Source organism: Rhododendron vialii, chromosome 9a (genome assembly GCF_030253575.1).
Source record: "Rhododendron vialii isolate Sample 1 chromosome 9a, ASM3025357v1".
Lineage (NCBI taxonomy): Eukaryota > Viridiplantae > Streptophyta > Magnoliopsida > Ericales > Ericaceae > Rhododendron > Rhododendron vialii.
In genome coordinates, this window is record NC_080565.1 from 28,373,269 (window position 1) to 28,388,040 (window position 14,772).

The 14,772-nt window shown below is 38.7% G+C and overlaps 1 protein-coding gene across 1 annotated transcript; it reads left to right on the plus strand.

The window, feature by feature from the left end:
* Positions 1 to 255: 255 nt before the first annotated feature.
* Positions 256 to 10,429, plus strand: LOC131300608 (ubiquitin receptor RAD23c-like). Its single transcript, XM_058326535.1, has 12 exons — positions 256 to 541; positions 2,248 to 2,409; positions 4,780 to 4,833; positions 7,116 to 7,180; positions 7,292 to 7,417; positions 7,506 to 7,683; positions 8,072 to 8,215; positions 8,319 to 8,387; positions 8,560 to 8,607; positions 8,730 to 8,839; positions 8,927 to 9,005; positions 10,117 to 10,429. Exons 1-12 carry the CDS (start codon positions 476 to 478, stop codon positions 10,231 to 10,233), a joined length of 1,218 nt encoding a protein of 405 aa, XP_058182518.1. The 5' UTR covers positions 256 to 475; the 3' UTR covers positions 10,234 to 10,429.
* The last annotated feature ends 4,343 nt before the right edge of the window (positions 10,430 to 14,772 follow it).

Sequence of the window (14,772 nt, forward strand, 5' to 3'; positions counted from 1 at the left end):
TTTTTGAAAACCCAATTCCATCATTGACCTGCAAAAAACCCTAATTCAATCAAGTTAATGAATCTAAAATTGAGTAAATAAATCAAGTATTCACCGATATTTGACTCAGCTGATTTTTTAAAACATACCATAAAATTTTTAAAAAATATTAAACAATTCGAATCATTTGTATGAATCATTTATGTTAGATTCCGAGATAGCCCCCGACTCCCAGCTCATGTATCCACACTAGAAGAGCAAGTTGTGGCGCGTGTTTAACACCATCATGACAGGGTGTAGCAATCACCGACCGCTCTACGCCATGAAGGGGCAAATTTATCTACACAAGGAAAAAAAAAACACGAACATTGATCCTTGTTCTTTACTTGCGCCTTCGGTTTTCTCTCTCTTTCTCTCTCCTCCCCAATCGGATCGGAGCAGTCGCCTCGACTGGCGGGAGTCGAAAACCAGAGATCCCATTACATAGAGCGTGAAGATGAAGATTTTCGTCAAGACTCTCAAGGGAACTCACTTCGAAATTGAAGTGAACCCCGACGACACGGTTCTCCCCTACTCCCTCTCTCTTAATTTTCACAATTACACTTTGCTAGGGCTTTTGTCTTGTTGCTTTTGATACTAGAATTCGGGCTTTAGTAGTCTCGCGATCTGATGTGTTCAGGAATTGGATGAAAAGACTGTTTACTTCATTAGTTTTGATTGCTGCAGTGTATGTGGTTTTGTTTACTGGTATGCGTACTTGTGTACTGTGTGGATTTATAGGGATTTATGCTTAAATTTTGAGGCTGTGTAAATTTTGGAAATTGAATTGTTTTGCTTTGTAGATTGACTGAATAGGGATTTTGAAGGTTTGCACGACGCAAAATGAAGTAGATAAATGAAATGAGAGGGAAAAGAAAACAAGCAGCTGCAGAAATTGAATTATTAGTCTAAAAACTGAGGCTATTCGCCGCTATTGTGTAGGGGCAACTTGGGCATGAGAAAAGCATTATATAGGTTGTTGAAAACCAGAATGGTGTTCTCCCATTGTTTTCCAGTGTTATAGTTCTCTTACACGCTGGTTATGTCAAGAGTAATGCTAGGAATAGGAGGACCCATTATATGCATAATTCAGCACTCCACTTGTCCTCTTTTCAGTTGACAATGGCTCAGCTTGCCATACAATCTAAGTACAGCAAAACTGTTGTCCATCCTAAGCCTTGAAACCATCTCCACCCGATGTTTCCACTTGAACTTACCTTTAGAGCTTCAAGCTGCTCTAGGTTCCACAGCATTCGCGTTCCATGTTTTGACGGTCATTGTGCACTTCCCAGAGGCTAATTAGCTAATTTGTCCTCATTGGAACGTCAGGACAGTAGCAAACAAAATGCCACAGTCCTTCACTTGAGCTTCCCCCTTACTGCCTTTAAGCTTTATTTCAAGTCTACTTGAGTTGAAATCTTGAATGGATGTTTCATTTCCAAATTCATGACCATACAGTTTCTGTTATTGATTCCCATGGGTCTGGGACTATGGCTCACTTTATAGGAACGTTCAAGAATTGCTTTCCTTGCCTGGCAGTTGAATAAGGTGCTTCCATGTATTCTTAAAGTTTCAATGGAGTGTCCAAGGGTAGGAATATATTGGATCATGTCTCCTATTTTTTGGTTTGGGAGTTGGAATGTAGCGTGGGGACTCCATGGAGTGTGACACCTAAGACATGTTGCTACTCTTTCTAGGGTGCAGTGTTGACTGATGTGGAACCTTTTATTAGTTCAAGCCAGGACTCTAGATGAAGTTTTCATACAAATTGTTAGCCACCTTAGATCATGTGGTGGTTTGAATTGCCATCAGCAATGGAAGGCATAGTGGCAGACCTACACTTGAAATGTTATAGATATCTGTGTCTTCTGTAACACAAAGCAAACTAGGTTCAAATTGCGTAAACTATGGAGCACAGGCCATGACCTAAGAGTAGCAAATTAAGGCTAAACACCGGGATCTGCTAGTCCCCTCTGGAAAAAAAAAAAAAAATCCCAGGAAGATGATTGTTATTGTTGACATAACTCGTCAAGAAGCCTCATTCTCCCGCCAAAGTAGTTTCGATCTTTGCCAGTTCGTAAGTGGTTGGAACTTGGAAAAAGGCTTTCTTGAGTTGATGCAAGCTCATTCTTATATGATGCAGCTATTTTTTGTTGTTAGGTTCACTTGTTTCCTTTTAACTTGTTTCTGAATTCTTTGTGCTGTTGAAAATGCTTGCATCTTCTTCAGGTGGTTGATGTTAAGAAAAATATAGAGTCTGTGCAAGGGGCAACCTTGTACCCTGCAGGGCAACAGATGCTTATTCATCAGGGGAAGGTTCTAAAAGATGGAACAACACTAGAGGAAAACAAGGTTGCCGAAAATAGTTTTGTCGTCGTCATGATAGCAAAGGTAAAGCTTGTTTTCATTTGAAGTACTGTAACAGTAATATTTCTTCAAAATTCCTTCAGGGAAGAGACTTCACTTGCATATTTGTATTACCTTGGCCCTTGTTGGGTTTATTGTCTGTGTTTTAAAGGCACCTTTTGACGTTGATTGCCGATGTTTTATTCGTACGTAAATTCTACCAGGTTCCTATGTGCCAATTGCCAATTAATGCCCCTTTACTAAAATATGGTTTAATTCCAGGGCTACATGGTAGCCAAAATTTTCTCTATTGTGTCCATTGATTATTAACGCAGGATTGTTTGTTTAGTGGTCCCTTCTGATGTTAAAGTCTTTGTAATGCCCTTGTATGGTCTGAATTAGCAATCACTTAACTAGTTTTCCACGTGATATCAAACATTTTGGCAAGTTACAAAAACTACTTTCAAATGGTGTCTACTTCACACCCTAGAGAAATAGATCGTCTCCTCCAAGTTGCAAGCTTCCTGTCAAATTTCTCCATGACCACGTACTTCATTTTTAAACGGTGATGCAAGAAGCAATCCCCCAGTGGGAGGCAGTAGCGAGCAAAAGCATTTGCTTTTTCCACGTACCTACCTTCGTCAGAGCACTCTTAGGCCTAACACGAAGCTCCCTAGCATCCTCAAGCACAACAAAAGACTCCTCAATGACCTTAAACTCTTCCTCTTTAGCTTCACAGACAGAAATAGTTGTCAACAAAGAACATATGTGTGAAGCCCCGCCTCCAGGCCTGAGGGTGGTTGAGACTCATGCGGGGGACTGTCTGACCGATGACTATATAGAGGTGAAGTGTAAGTGCTATAAATAATAGATCATCATTCTACCTTGTACAAGGCCTTTTAAAGCTTTGAGGGCACCATAGTCCGTTGGGTGACCTCACTGGGAAGTTTGATGGGGTTTGGTGTTCAAAGTGGACAGTATTGTACAGGGTGGGAGCGGGTCATTAGAATATGTGATAATTAATATTGGTTTCCCCTTTCCAGAAATTCAAGATTTCATTCTGGTGCATAGCTGCACAGAAACAAAACGATTTATGACATGTTTTGCAAATGTTTAGGAAACACAAGAAATGACAGAATGTTTCGCAACATGAACTAGAACACACAAAAATGCATGAAAGCTTGATATTTGAAACTGAAAATACTTAAAGACTTAAAAATTCATATAGAAAAACTATTGTGAAATCAAAAAGTATGTGGTAGTGTGAAACGGAAACAAAGATATGGTCAAATACATTCAAATCGGCGTTGACAACTTCTGTTTTCATGTGTTTTGTTGGAGATGCTGGAATCCTTTATGCCACTCATGCTTTGTTTCGTTTTCCAAGGGAATGGTAACATTTTGGCCGTTGCGACTAAAGAACTTAATTTTTGTTCCTTGACCTGTCCCAACAAATCTATAAGGCCCTTCTTCAACTACCTTCATTGTCATTCAAGTCGGTCCATCACATTGGTGAAGAGAAATGGCAAGAACAAATCATATGCAGAACATATAATGTGGACAAGATAAGGCAACCATCTTCTCCAATGACTTCAAAGCCTATTTTTCAATTACAGAAATTCCTAAGACACGTTATCATAGCCCTGTTAATCACTAAGAAGTTGAAGAAACTCTTCGTGTGGGGGTTAAGGGAAACAATCAAAATATCATTTTGTGAATTGGGAGTCTGGGACAATTGGGCATGTCTATTCGTGAGAGAGGTTTTGAGATATGACGGTGGTGCTGTTTTAGCTTAGAAGCTGAGCGGCTATGGAGAAAGGTGGTTTTAAGGAAAAATAGCAGTAGTTGGGGTATTTGGTGCATTGACAGAAGAGTGTGCTCATACGTGGTTGGGTTATATCAAGATATCATGTTTTTATTCTTATGCGAACTCACAAATTGGACTTGACCCAACACTTGCAAGACCAGGGTTGTCAACCCTCCAGCTATCGCAACCAAACTGCGTTTGACGGGATGGAAGGAACAAGTGTAACTTGACATTTCAAGGGAGCGGCTTCTCCGTCCGAGCCAAACAAGGAACCAAAGAAAGCCAGTAGTTCAATTTCTGTACTCAAGTTCCGGTGCCCATAGAAAGAGGTTGGTTTGCGAGTTTTTCCCTGTTTTAAGGGTTAGGGATGGTGCCGTGAGAGTTTGGGATATGAGTTTTCTAAGGATTTTGGTGGGGGATGGATACGGTGAGATTCTAGTTTGATGCATGGTGTGGGCATAGATCTCTGTCAGAGATATTCTGTCTATGTTTGTGTTTTCTGTTGTTGATTATATTAATCTCTCTTTATTGGTTAACTATTTTCTGAGTCATAACAGAACTTATGGTTGGTTTGGTGCTGATTTTCTGTGTGTGGTTAACAATGCCAGAATAAGGGCTCATCTGGTGAAGGTTCAACAACATCAACTGCACCTACAACTAAGGTAAGAGCTACCATTCTGGAGTCGTTTGTGTTAATTTTGTTTTCATTGCTTCTTATAAATATAAAATCGGAATGAAGGGCTTTGAGCATGTTTCGAATTTGTTGCAAATAGGATTTTGTAAGATTTTGCTTAATTATTTTCCATTCTCACTGTTGTTAGTTAGGGCTGTCCGCGGGTTGGGTTTGGTCGGAAATCCAACCTGACTGTTGGATTTTGAAATATGCACCCGAGACCGACCGAACCACTGGTCGGGCTCCGACCGAAATGTTGTCGGGTTGTATGTGTCGGATTCGGTCGGGTCTTCGGACTGAAAAAAATAAAATAAAACTTCACAGTTCATTCAAAAATCAGGAGAGCGATCGAGGAACCCATAAAAATACAGATCAAGGAACAATCACAGATCAAGATTCAGTGATTCACAGCATAATATTACAAAGTGAATCATAATATTACAAAATAGCCATTCACAATCACAGATCTACACACCTTTTTCCTGAAAATCAATTTTTTTTTCCCAAAATAGAGTGGCCCAGAGGCGGAGGACGTCATTGAGAACGAGGTGGAGCTGTCGGTGTAACCGGTGGAGGAATAGTGGAGAAGCAGGCGGAGGGTGTGGTTGGGCCGTGGGGAAGTTTGGTCTTCGTCCTCTTGTAACTGTAAGTGGACTCCATTAGAGAGAGAGAGAGAGAGAGGTGGGATCGAGGTAGAGAGAGAGAGAGGTTCGTGCGTGAGGTGACGGACAGGAGGCGGGTGGATGTCTGGAATCTAGATAATGAAATGGGGATTAGGGTTTTTAACTTTTTTTTTCCTTATATATATGTATGTCGGTTGGGTCGGGCCACCCGAAAAATTATTTGGTGCATCCAACACCCGACCGACTAAATGCAAAATCCGACCAAATCAACCCGAATCCGACCTGAATGGCTGATCAAATCCGTCCATTGTCTCATTTTTTGGGTTGGGTTCGGTCGGGTGGTCGGTCGGGTCGGATCCATGGACAGCCCTATTGTTAGTTTGCCCTGCCCTTCCTAGACTGGATAGGCATTTTGATTTTGTGTAGAAACCTCCTAAATCGTAGATGGAAGACCTTTTAGTTTGACTCTGAATGTAAGCGATTGACTTTTGGGTAGGGAGGGTTTAGTTTAAGCAGGTGGAGGTAGGCATGTCAGAACTACTAGTGTTTAGATCGTTTCTTTTGCGTTTCAAATTTTCATATGTTTTCTGTCTCTGAGTTTCTGCACGTAGAATTAACTGGGCCAGAACTCTGGAAATGTGTTCCTACGAATTGGTTTCTCAACTTCTCATAGAGTAAACTTGGGATGCTGCTGCCAACTGTACTTAACTATTTCAGTTGCTTGCAGAACACAATCCCCAAAGGACGAGTAATTCTGTAATACTCCTTGTGTTCAGTAGACAAGGCATTGTAGAGTGTGGGGGGCTGTTTATATAGTGGCATTTATGGGTTCAGGCATTGATGAATTATGCACTACCAATTCAATGTGATCAAATTATTGGACCTTACCTGGCCTCGAGAATGAAAGGATTGTGTATTTGTGCGTGTTTTTTGGTTGATGTACAACTTGTTATCCACGTACTATTCAACTATACCGAATGGTGGAAGGCCTGTTCCAGCTTAGAATTGCAAAATTGATGTTTGAAAGGAGTGGCTGGACTTCAGGTTTTAAATTCTTATTTTGACCTACTTAGAACTGCTGGGCCCTGTTTGTATCAAGTGCATGGCTACCAAAGTTTGCAAGTTGTTAGGCTCTGTGTAGTCAAGTATCAGATGAAGTCTGATTTTCTCCCCGAGGAGGCCTTTCTTGTGAGTGGATGGAATGGTTTGACAGTTTGTGGTCTCAGGAAACTTTAGCTTAAAATTACTTCCACTTTGCCTCTGCCTGGCCTGGAGCTTTGGGCTGACATTAAGTGGGCTAGTTTTGGGGAGCATAAGGAATGACATCTTCACGTTGAGATTAAGCTTAGTCACAGTTCATCCCTACCATATGGTAATGTCAGATGAGAAATGTGGATAATATTTGTTGCCATACCGAATTTCTTAGATGGAGCTGTAGCTCCTCAAAATGTACACTAGTTCGTATTAGTTGTACTAGCATCATAAATAAGGTTGATTTGCAGGTCTAAGCTCTTTGAATATGATGTGCTATGTAATGTTATTTTTTCTTTTGAACTTTCATTGTATCAGTTACCCCAAAAAAAACTTCCATTGTACCTAACTGGCTATTTTTGGTGCTTATGTGAAATGCCTCTAATTGTCTGTGTAGGTACCGCAGACAAGTGCGCCAGCCCCTCCTGCTGCCCCTCAAGCTCCTACCACAACAACGTCGTCGTGAGTTTGAATCATAGGATTTATACGTGCAAACAGTGCCTTAAGCATTGTAATTTTCATTTGTCGATCACATAATTTATTTTTTGCTCACGTGTCATCTCTAATTCACAGGCCTGCACCTGTTCTTGTACCTTCGCCAGCACCTGTTCTTGTACCTTCGCCAGCACCTGTTCTTGTACCTTCGCCTGCTCCTGTTCCTGTTCCACCTCCAGTTCCTACCTCGGCAGTTGCTGCTGTGTGAGTATTTTTCTTGTTTGGTTGAATTATGGCCGTATATTTCAGTTCTCTGGTTTCTTTTCTAATCTGATATTTTGTTTTCAACCAGGTCAGAGTCTGATGTCTATGGTCAAGCAGCATCGAGTCTGGTTGCTGGAAGTAACCTTGAGGGAACAATCCAGCAAATTCTTGATATGGGTGGAGGGAATTGGGATAGAGATACCGTTGTTCGAGCTCTTCGTGCAGCTTTTAACAACCCTGAAAGAGCTGTTGAATACCTATATACTGTTAGTGTCTTTAGTTGATCATTTTACGTCTTTACTTGCAATTGGGAAGTATTTGGTCATGAGGTGTTTCAGTGGGTTCAAAATAAAATATACTAAATTGGTAAAATCAGTGCACTCTATAGCTATTATTCTTTTCTTTTTATGAAAATGATGATTCTATCTTTTGTACTGAATCTTGAGTCCTCTCTCTCTCTCTCTTAATTTTTTTATTGAAAGGGAATCTTGAGTATACCCTGACATAGGTGAATTGGAAGAGTAAGATGCAAAATATTTCGAGTGTTGTTGCTTATATATTCTTGGACTTCCTTAAGAAGAAGATTAGAGGTTCTATGTTCAGGTTTTGCATTTAGATTTGTGATTTTTTTTACATAATTCTCTAATTATTTAGGGTATCCCTGAGCAAGCTGAAGTTCCTCCTGTTGCCCCAGCCCCAGCGAGTGGGATAGGTGCAAATTTACCAGCTCAGCCTCCACAATCAGCACCTGTTCCTTCAAGTGGACCCAATGCAAATCCATTGGATCTCTTTCCCCAGGTAGCTGGTCCATGGTCATGTTATTTTTGATCTTGTAGAGTTTATGATGACTTCCTGTACATTCTTTCTGGTGACGACTTGCATTTTTGTTTTTTGGCAATAGGGCCTGCCAAACATGGGTACAAATGCTGCTGGGGCAGGCACGTTAGATTTTCTTCGCAACAGTCAGCAGGTATGTGCTTCTCTATAAATGTATATAGTTCTATGTTTGGGCACACACGGTTTTTATGTTTTTATTTTTGGTTCCCCTGGCGCGTTGGGAGGACAGTATGCGTGCATGTACTTGTGTTCATGCCTTCATATGCGTCCTTCACATTGTTCAACTTTTGAATTTCCTGTTTCAGTTCCAAGCTTTGCGAACTATGGTGCAGGCCAATCCACAAATTTTGCAGGTTCTTTAGTACCGTTTGCTGCCTTCGCTTAGCCAGTTCACCTACCATTTTAATAGGTGTAAAGTTTCTTTTTTCCTTTGCCTAATACTAAAGGGCCTTTTCTATTTTCTTCTTGTTGATAGCCCATGCTTCAGGAGTTAGGCAAGCAAAACCCTCACCTGATGCGGCTGATTCAGGAGCACCAGGCTGATTTCCTTCGCCTAATCAATGAACCTGTTGAAGGTGGAGAGGGGTATGTTCTCTAGTTGGTTAAACTGATATATATTTTCAATTTTCTTGTGAATGTTGACATTCTGATTAGCTGGTAATGTGCTATCAGGAACGTCTTGGGGGATCTCGCTGCAGCAATGCCACAGGCGGTAACAGTTACACCTGAGGAACGGGAAGCCATAGAACGTGTAAGTATTATCCTTACCTCTTAAGCTTTTGATTTGGATCTGCTTAGCTTGGTGTTCTTGCACAAGAGATTTAACAGTGCCTTTGTTATTTTATTCACTCGCGTATACTATCATATTGATTGGGTAACTATGATCTGGGAGGGTGGGAATCATTACTTGAAGTGGTCTGAAATATTTGGCCTTTTGGAATATGCATACAACTGTACAAGATCTACATAAATCATTAGATATCTAGGCGTCTAGCAGTTCAAACCGAGAGGGTTAGGGAGTCTATCTTTGGCAAAGGCAATGATGGATTGTTTCATCCTCATTATGGGTGTTCTTTTAGTTAGTTATTCCTCCTTGTTATGGGGCTATTTTCACCCCTGTTGTAGATCCTGTTTGATTGATAGTTCAACTATGCCATCCATTCACCTATTATGTACTTTCTTTCTTGGATAAACTATACGCCAAAGTAAACAGATTTTGGAAGTGGATCAATATGTGCCTGCTACCTAGTCCATTAACAGTACATATCAATTGGATGAATATAGGGAAGGTTGGCTCTCAGTTAATGTTACTCTACAGCCAAATTTAAAGTCAATAAACCTTGTTGATTCTTTCTCTTAAGTGGAAAGGAACCGGTTCTATGTATAATGTGTGGTTCAGATGAACCACCCCGAATATCCAGTTCTTTTGTGCACCATTCATCATATTAAAAACCGATTTTGACTTGGTTTTATTTGATTGTATGTTAGTGACATTGAGCACACACGACAAAGGAACCACTGACTATTCCAATTTTTAGCTCTTCATTGTTTATTTAATTGCCTGTAGTTTTCAATCTGGTTTAGTAGCTGTGGGTAGTTCTATTTTGCGGAAATACCAGTAGATTTTTGTAGTGGGGGAAGTCTCTTTAGACATATTACGATCCTGAGTCACCATTCTCAATGCAATATTCATCTCATTGTGTAGAAACATTGTTGTTTCTGCCTTTCTGGTATATAAATTCAGGGAAAAAATTCTCTTGATTTCTGGAATAGATTTAGGTAGTGTTGCTTTCTGGTCTACATGTATTTCAATTTGTTTCGGCATTTAGCTGATGATGGCTTTTCTTATCCGTTTTCCTCAGCTCGAGGCGATGGGTTTTGACCGAGCACTTGTTTTGGAGGTGTTCTTTGCATGCAACAAGAATGAAGAACTGGCTGCCAATTACCTTTTAGATCACATGCATGAGTTTGAAGAATGATGTTATATGGGCAATGATTTCAGCATTTCTACCTCTCCCCTCTCCATCCATCTTTTCTTGGTATTCTCTCTCTTCATGTTTTTCCTTTGGTTCCCTTTCTCCTTTGAATGCATACACTTTAACCCCAGCATAAACTTGTGGAGTTTCATAATGTCCGAGTGCTGTGATAAAATTAAATGTCAATATAATTATATCATGGTTCCGTCTTTTTCTTTTCATGACATGTCTCTTCCATTGCAGATGAGCTAAATCAGAATACCACAATTTACATGTAACCAAAATGAGTAAATTGCGATGGATGGTGAAGCTTATGATTCAAACTTCTTCTCCATCACAAAAACTCGAGAAAAATCTCCCTTCATCCCTCTTTAGGTGGTGCTACCTATAAAAATACGTGCAATTTGAGGATAAAACTAAAGTTCTTGTGTGCATAAGTTTTTCATTTTGGTACATTGTACGAAATTAAAGATCTAATTGAATTCTTCAATTTGGTGTAAAGAAAATAGAAAATTTATGCACAGAAGTACCTTTTTTTTTTTAATTTCAGAAATTATGGCTCTGTTTATTTCGATGCAGAATGTCTTACAATGTAAAATATTTTTTTAGAAAATAAATTTTAAACTTATATTTTTTGGTGTTTGGTTGAGATATAAAAATAATAATGAAATAAATTACACTTCAAACTTTCTCCTTTTGTCTCTTATCTCTCTGTGTCAGATTTTCAATCAAAGGTGAGGGAGGGAGAGAGAGAGAGAGAGAGAGAGAGAGAGAGAGAGAGAGAGAGAGAGAATTGGGGGAAAAGTGGGAAACGAATGAGATTTTAGGCTGATTGGTTGCAGACCCAAGGGATAATGTAGTGCTTTGCGCAAGGGAATTGAATCGGAAAATAGCTTACGGATGTTTTGAGCAAAAGTTATTTTACCTCCCTTTTAGGAAAATCTTTTACAAGTAAAACATTTTACTCTCAATTGTCCAATCAAACACCGAAAATGAGTAAAATATTTTTCGTTGAAACAAATGGAGCCATGTCATTTCGTGTGGGACATTTAAGCCTTAAACTCCTTAAATTTTTCATCTGATATGCTTTTGGCTATTTTTAATTTTCGTATTATGTAGCTTTTCGTAGTAATTATTGGGATAAATCATTCGTCTCGATGAGAAGAATAAAAAAAGTATGAAACTGTGGACCAAAGTCGAAGAAACATTCATATAAGACTGCACGAAATTAAAAAAAATACCACCAGTTGTTTTGGGGTTTTTTTTTTTTTTTTGTCTTTAGTGAATTTTTTTTTTGGCTTTTTGTTATTGTTTTTCTCCTCACGTCAAGGAGAATGATTAGTCCAAAAAATATAACGTGACTCAAAAATTCAGAAAAGACGAACAAAATTATCATAACAATAGTTTAATGATTGCCATGGTCCTGGAAAATAGAAAATCTCATATGTGATTGCCATAGTCCTAAAAATAGAAATTTCTTGTTACTACACGGAACGGCAGCCATTGCAGGGCGCAACGAACATTGCTAAGCTCGTAAAGTTTGATGTCATGATTGTTTATGCTGATTGATACAATAATTGACGAGAAATGATTTTAACACTTCCTTTTTATTCATTGGGACTCCTTTTTTTGTTTTTATTCAAGTAAAAGTATTAATTTGCCCTTCAAATGAAAAAGAAGTGATTCAAGAGGAAATGGTAATTCAGTAATTTCACATGAGTGAAAGACAAAAAAAGAAAGAAAAGGAGTACCAATGAATAAAAGGAAAGTGTGAAAATCATTCTCCAAAAGAATATATGGAAAACTAGAAACTAGATAAATCTCTCAGTGGCCATTCCCTGGGAGTCAGCAAGGATCGTCTCTTGAAGCTACAAAGGGGCAGCTTCCTTGATCAATTGCACAATTTTGAGAAACCCAAGCATATACTACTATTATTACTAATAATTTATTTGTAAACACAACGGTACAAAGAATCTAAAAGGTCTGGAAAAAAAAAAAAAAAAACAAGAAACAACAACAAATTAAAACTCCGCCGTAAATGACAGCCACGATGTTAGAGGCTGTCGATCCGCTCGTGGACATAGTTGGAAGAAAATGAAATTGAAGGAAATCTTTTCGGCACTGGAGCTCACAATCTGGAAATCAATCATGCCTTGCATCGCAGTCGCTGTCGCCTGGTGCCACCATCGCTGCTAGCTGCTAGTTGCTACTGAATAACCCACAGATTCGTTGCCGAGGTTGAACGGATCCGAGAGCTAAATTACCCAAATCTGGATCACAAGACTCACCACTGTCAAAAAATGATGAGGTGAATGAGAGAACTTCACTCATGAGAACGAAAATCTCAAGCACCACACAATCATGGAGGGGAAAAGGGGGCTGGATCTCTCGAGGGCGAGAGAGACGCTCTCACACGTCTCTCAAATTAATTGCACGATTTGGTGTCTCCAATAGGTTAGTTATTTGACTAGCTAATTTTTATTTATTTATTTGGCTAGTTAGCCAGATATTATAGGCAAAGCAAGTACTAGTAACCAATCAGTGTCAGAGCATCCGCATTAGTATATCTACTTGTCCTTCTTAGCTAAACTAGCAACTTGAATTCTGAAAAATCATGTGCATCAGCCTCGTTCCACCATCTCTGTAATCTACAATTGCAACAGTTGCTTGTTACCTATCACGAGCCACTGTTCACACGGTATTGAATATTTTACCATTTTCAAGTCAGTAGCTTTGCTTTTGCATTCAATTGATTTTTTATTTTTTATTTTGGAGGAAAGCTAGAAAGGACCCTAAGGCAAACGGCCATTCAATTGATTTGGTTATTTTACTGTTCACACAGTATTGCTTTTGCATTCATGGGATAAAAAATAGAGAAACACTATTTTTAATGGAATAACTTTAATATAGAGAGCCTGATGTTGTAGATGTTTTAAAAGTGAGTAGTTAAAGTAATAAAGTAACTTTCTAAGGTGTAATTTGGTCCAAAATTTAGAGAGGGTGATGCGGATGCTCTTACACTGTGTTTGAAGTATCTTTTTGTTATGTTGGGGCAAGGGTACTCAAAATAGGAAGAACAAAACATACATAATTAATAACGTAAGTGAGATGAAATTGTTTTCTTTCTATCACTTTTTCTATCTCTTAGGGTCCTTTTGATTAGAGTGAAATTGATAAAAACAAACTGAATAAAACTAATGATATTTTCCTGGTATTTGGTTAGCATAAAAATAATAAAAAGGGCTAGAAACTAAATTTCCTAGTACAATCCCTTTAAACATGGTTCACATAAATTTCATTTTCTTGCTAAAACAATAAGGAAATTTTATTTGCTAGTGAAAGTTGCCACATCTTATGGTAATTCTCATTATGCCCATAACTTTTTCATTCTTATCATTTTCCCTATTATATAGTATTAAGGGCAAGTTAGTAGCTACATATTTTTTCTTGCAATATTCTTATAAATTTTTCATTTTAATCAAATAGGAGAACATAAATTTTCTTTTCACATCATTTCACTTTCATTTATTTTCACTTTTCATCGTAATTTCTTTTCGCTTCTTGGTGAATTTCTCCAAAAACAACCTCATACATATTCGACATGTGGAGAATGAAGGGCATGTCCTGGTTGTGGGCACTTTCTAGAATGTTAGGCTTGCAATCCAAAAAGGCTTTATGATTATTCCCAAGACGACAAAGACCAACTCCAACCCTTCCTAGGAATCTCTCTTTTCCCCTCCTAGTCATAAAAGAATAATCATCAATATGATAAATAATTAGGCTTCTCTTTGAACATTTTGAGCATCTAAAAGTGTTTAATTTTAAATAGTATATTATGTTGAAAGTTTCTTTTTGAGAAGAAACTTTTTTAAAATATAGGTCATTGATTGTCAAAATAGACAATTTACATGGAACTGCAGAGGCTTCTCCACAGTTTTATAGCAGCTAAGCCATGTAAACTAGATCAGAAGAGATGATAAGCTTCTTGGGAAATAGATAGATGGAAATCCTAAACAAGGCAATATGATCAAGCTAGGTATAGCATTCATTGGCGATTTGTTATATATGTTCTTCTGTAGATTAGACTCTTCAACATCTCCGGCTATGGCCTCTAACCTACCTCACTTTAGTTCATATCTGAGAATTGGAAAACTACATCGAAACTGACCGACATATTAAGTGCGCTTACATCTAAGATATTTGAAAGATGAGGGCGTACGTTAAACACGATTGACATATCATGTGCTACGACAAATATCAAATAAGTAAATAATATTTGTCATATATGTCCCATTTATATTCAACCCGGCTGTAGGGTCGATTTGAAGCACTAGTCAAGAAAGATTGTAACCTTATGGTTGGAGTAATCTTCCACAATCGGTTTCTTCTCTGGACCACGGACCACTTTATTTCCACACCGTCAAGAATTTTGCCACCCAATTCATGATGTGCAAAGTTTCACAATTGCAACCACGAAATTGAGAAGTGCCCTTCAGAAGGGACACGTAGCCCCTTAAGGCACACAATTAAGGGTTTAACTTG

What these genes read in the sequence shown, in the direction of transcription:
- LOC131300608 (XM_058326535.1), top strand. Translation starts at nt 476, where the DNA reads ATGAAGATTTTCGTCAAGACTCTCAAGGGAACTCACTTCGAAATTGAA. An exon ending in TTCTTCGCAACAGTCAGCAG is followed by an intron (nt 8,388 to 8,559) that starts GTATGTGCTTCT and finishes TTCCTGTTTCAG; the next exon opens with TTCCAAGCTTTGCGAACTAT. An exon ending in AACGGGAAGCCATAGAACGT is followed by an intron (nt 9,006 to 10,116) that starts GTAAGTATTATC and finishes CGTTTTCCTCAG; the next exon opens with CTCGAGGCGATGGGTTTTGA.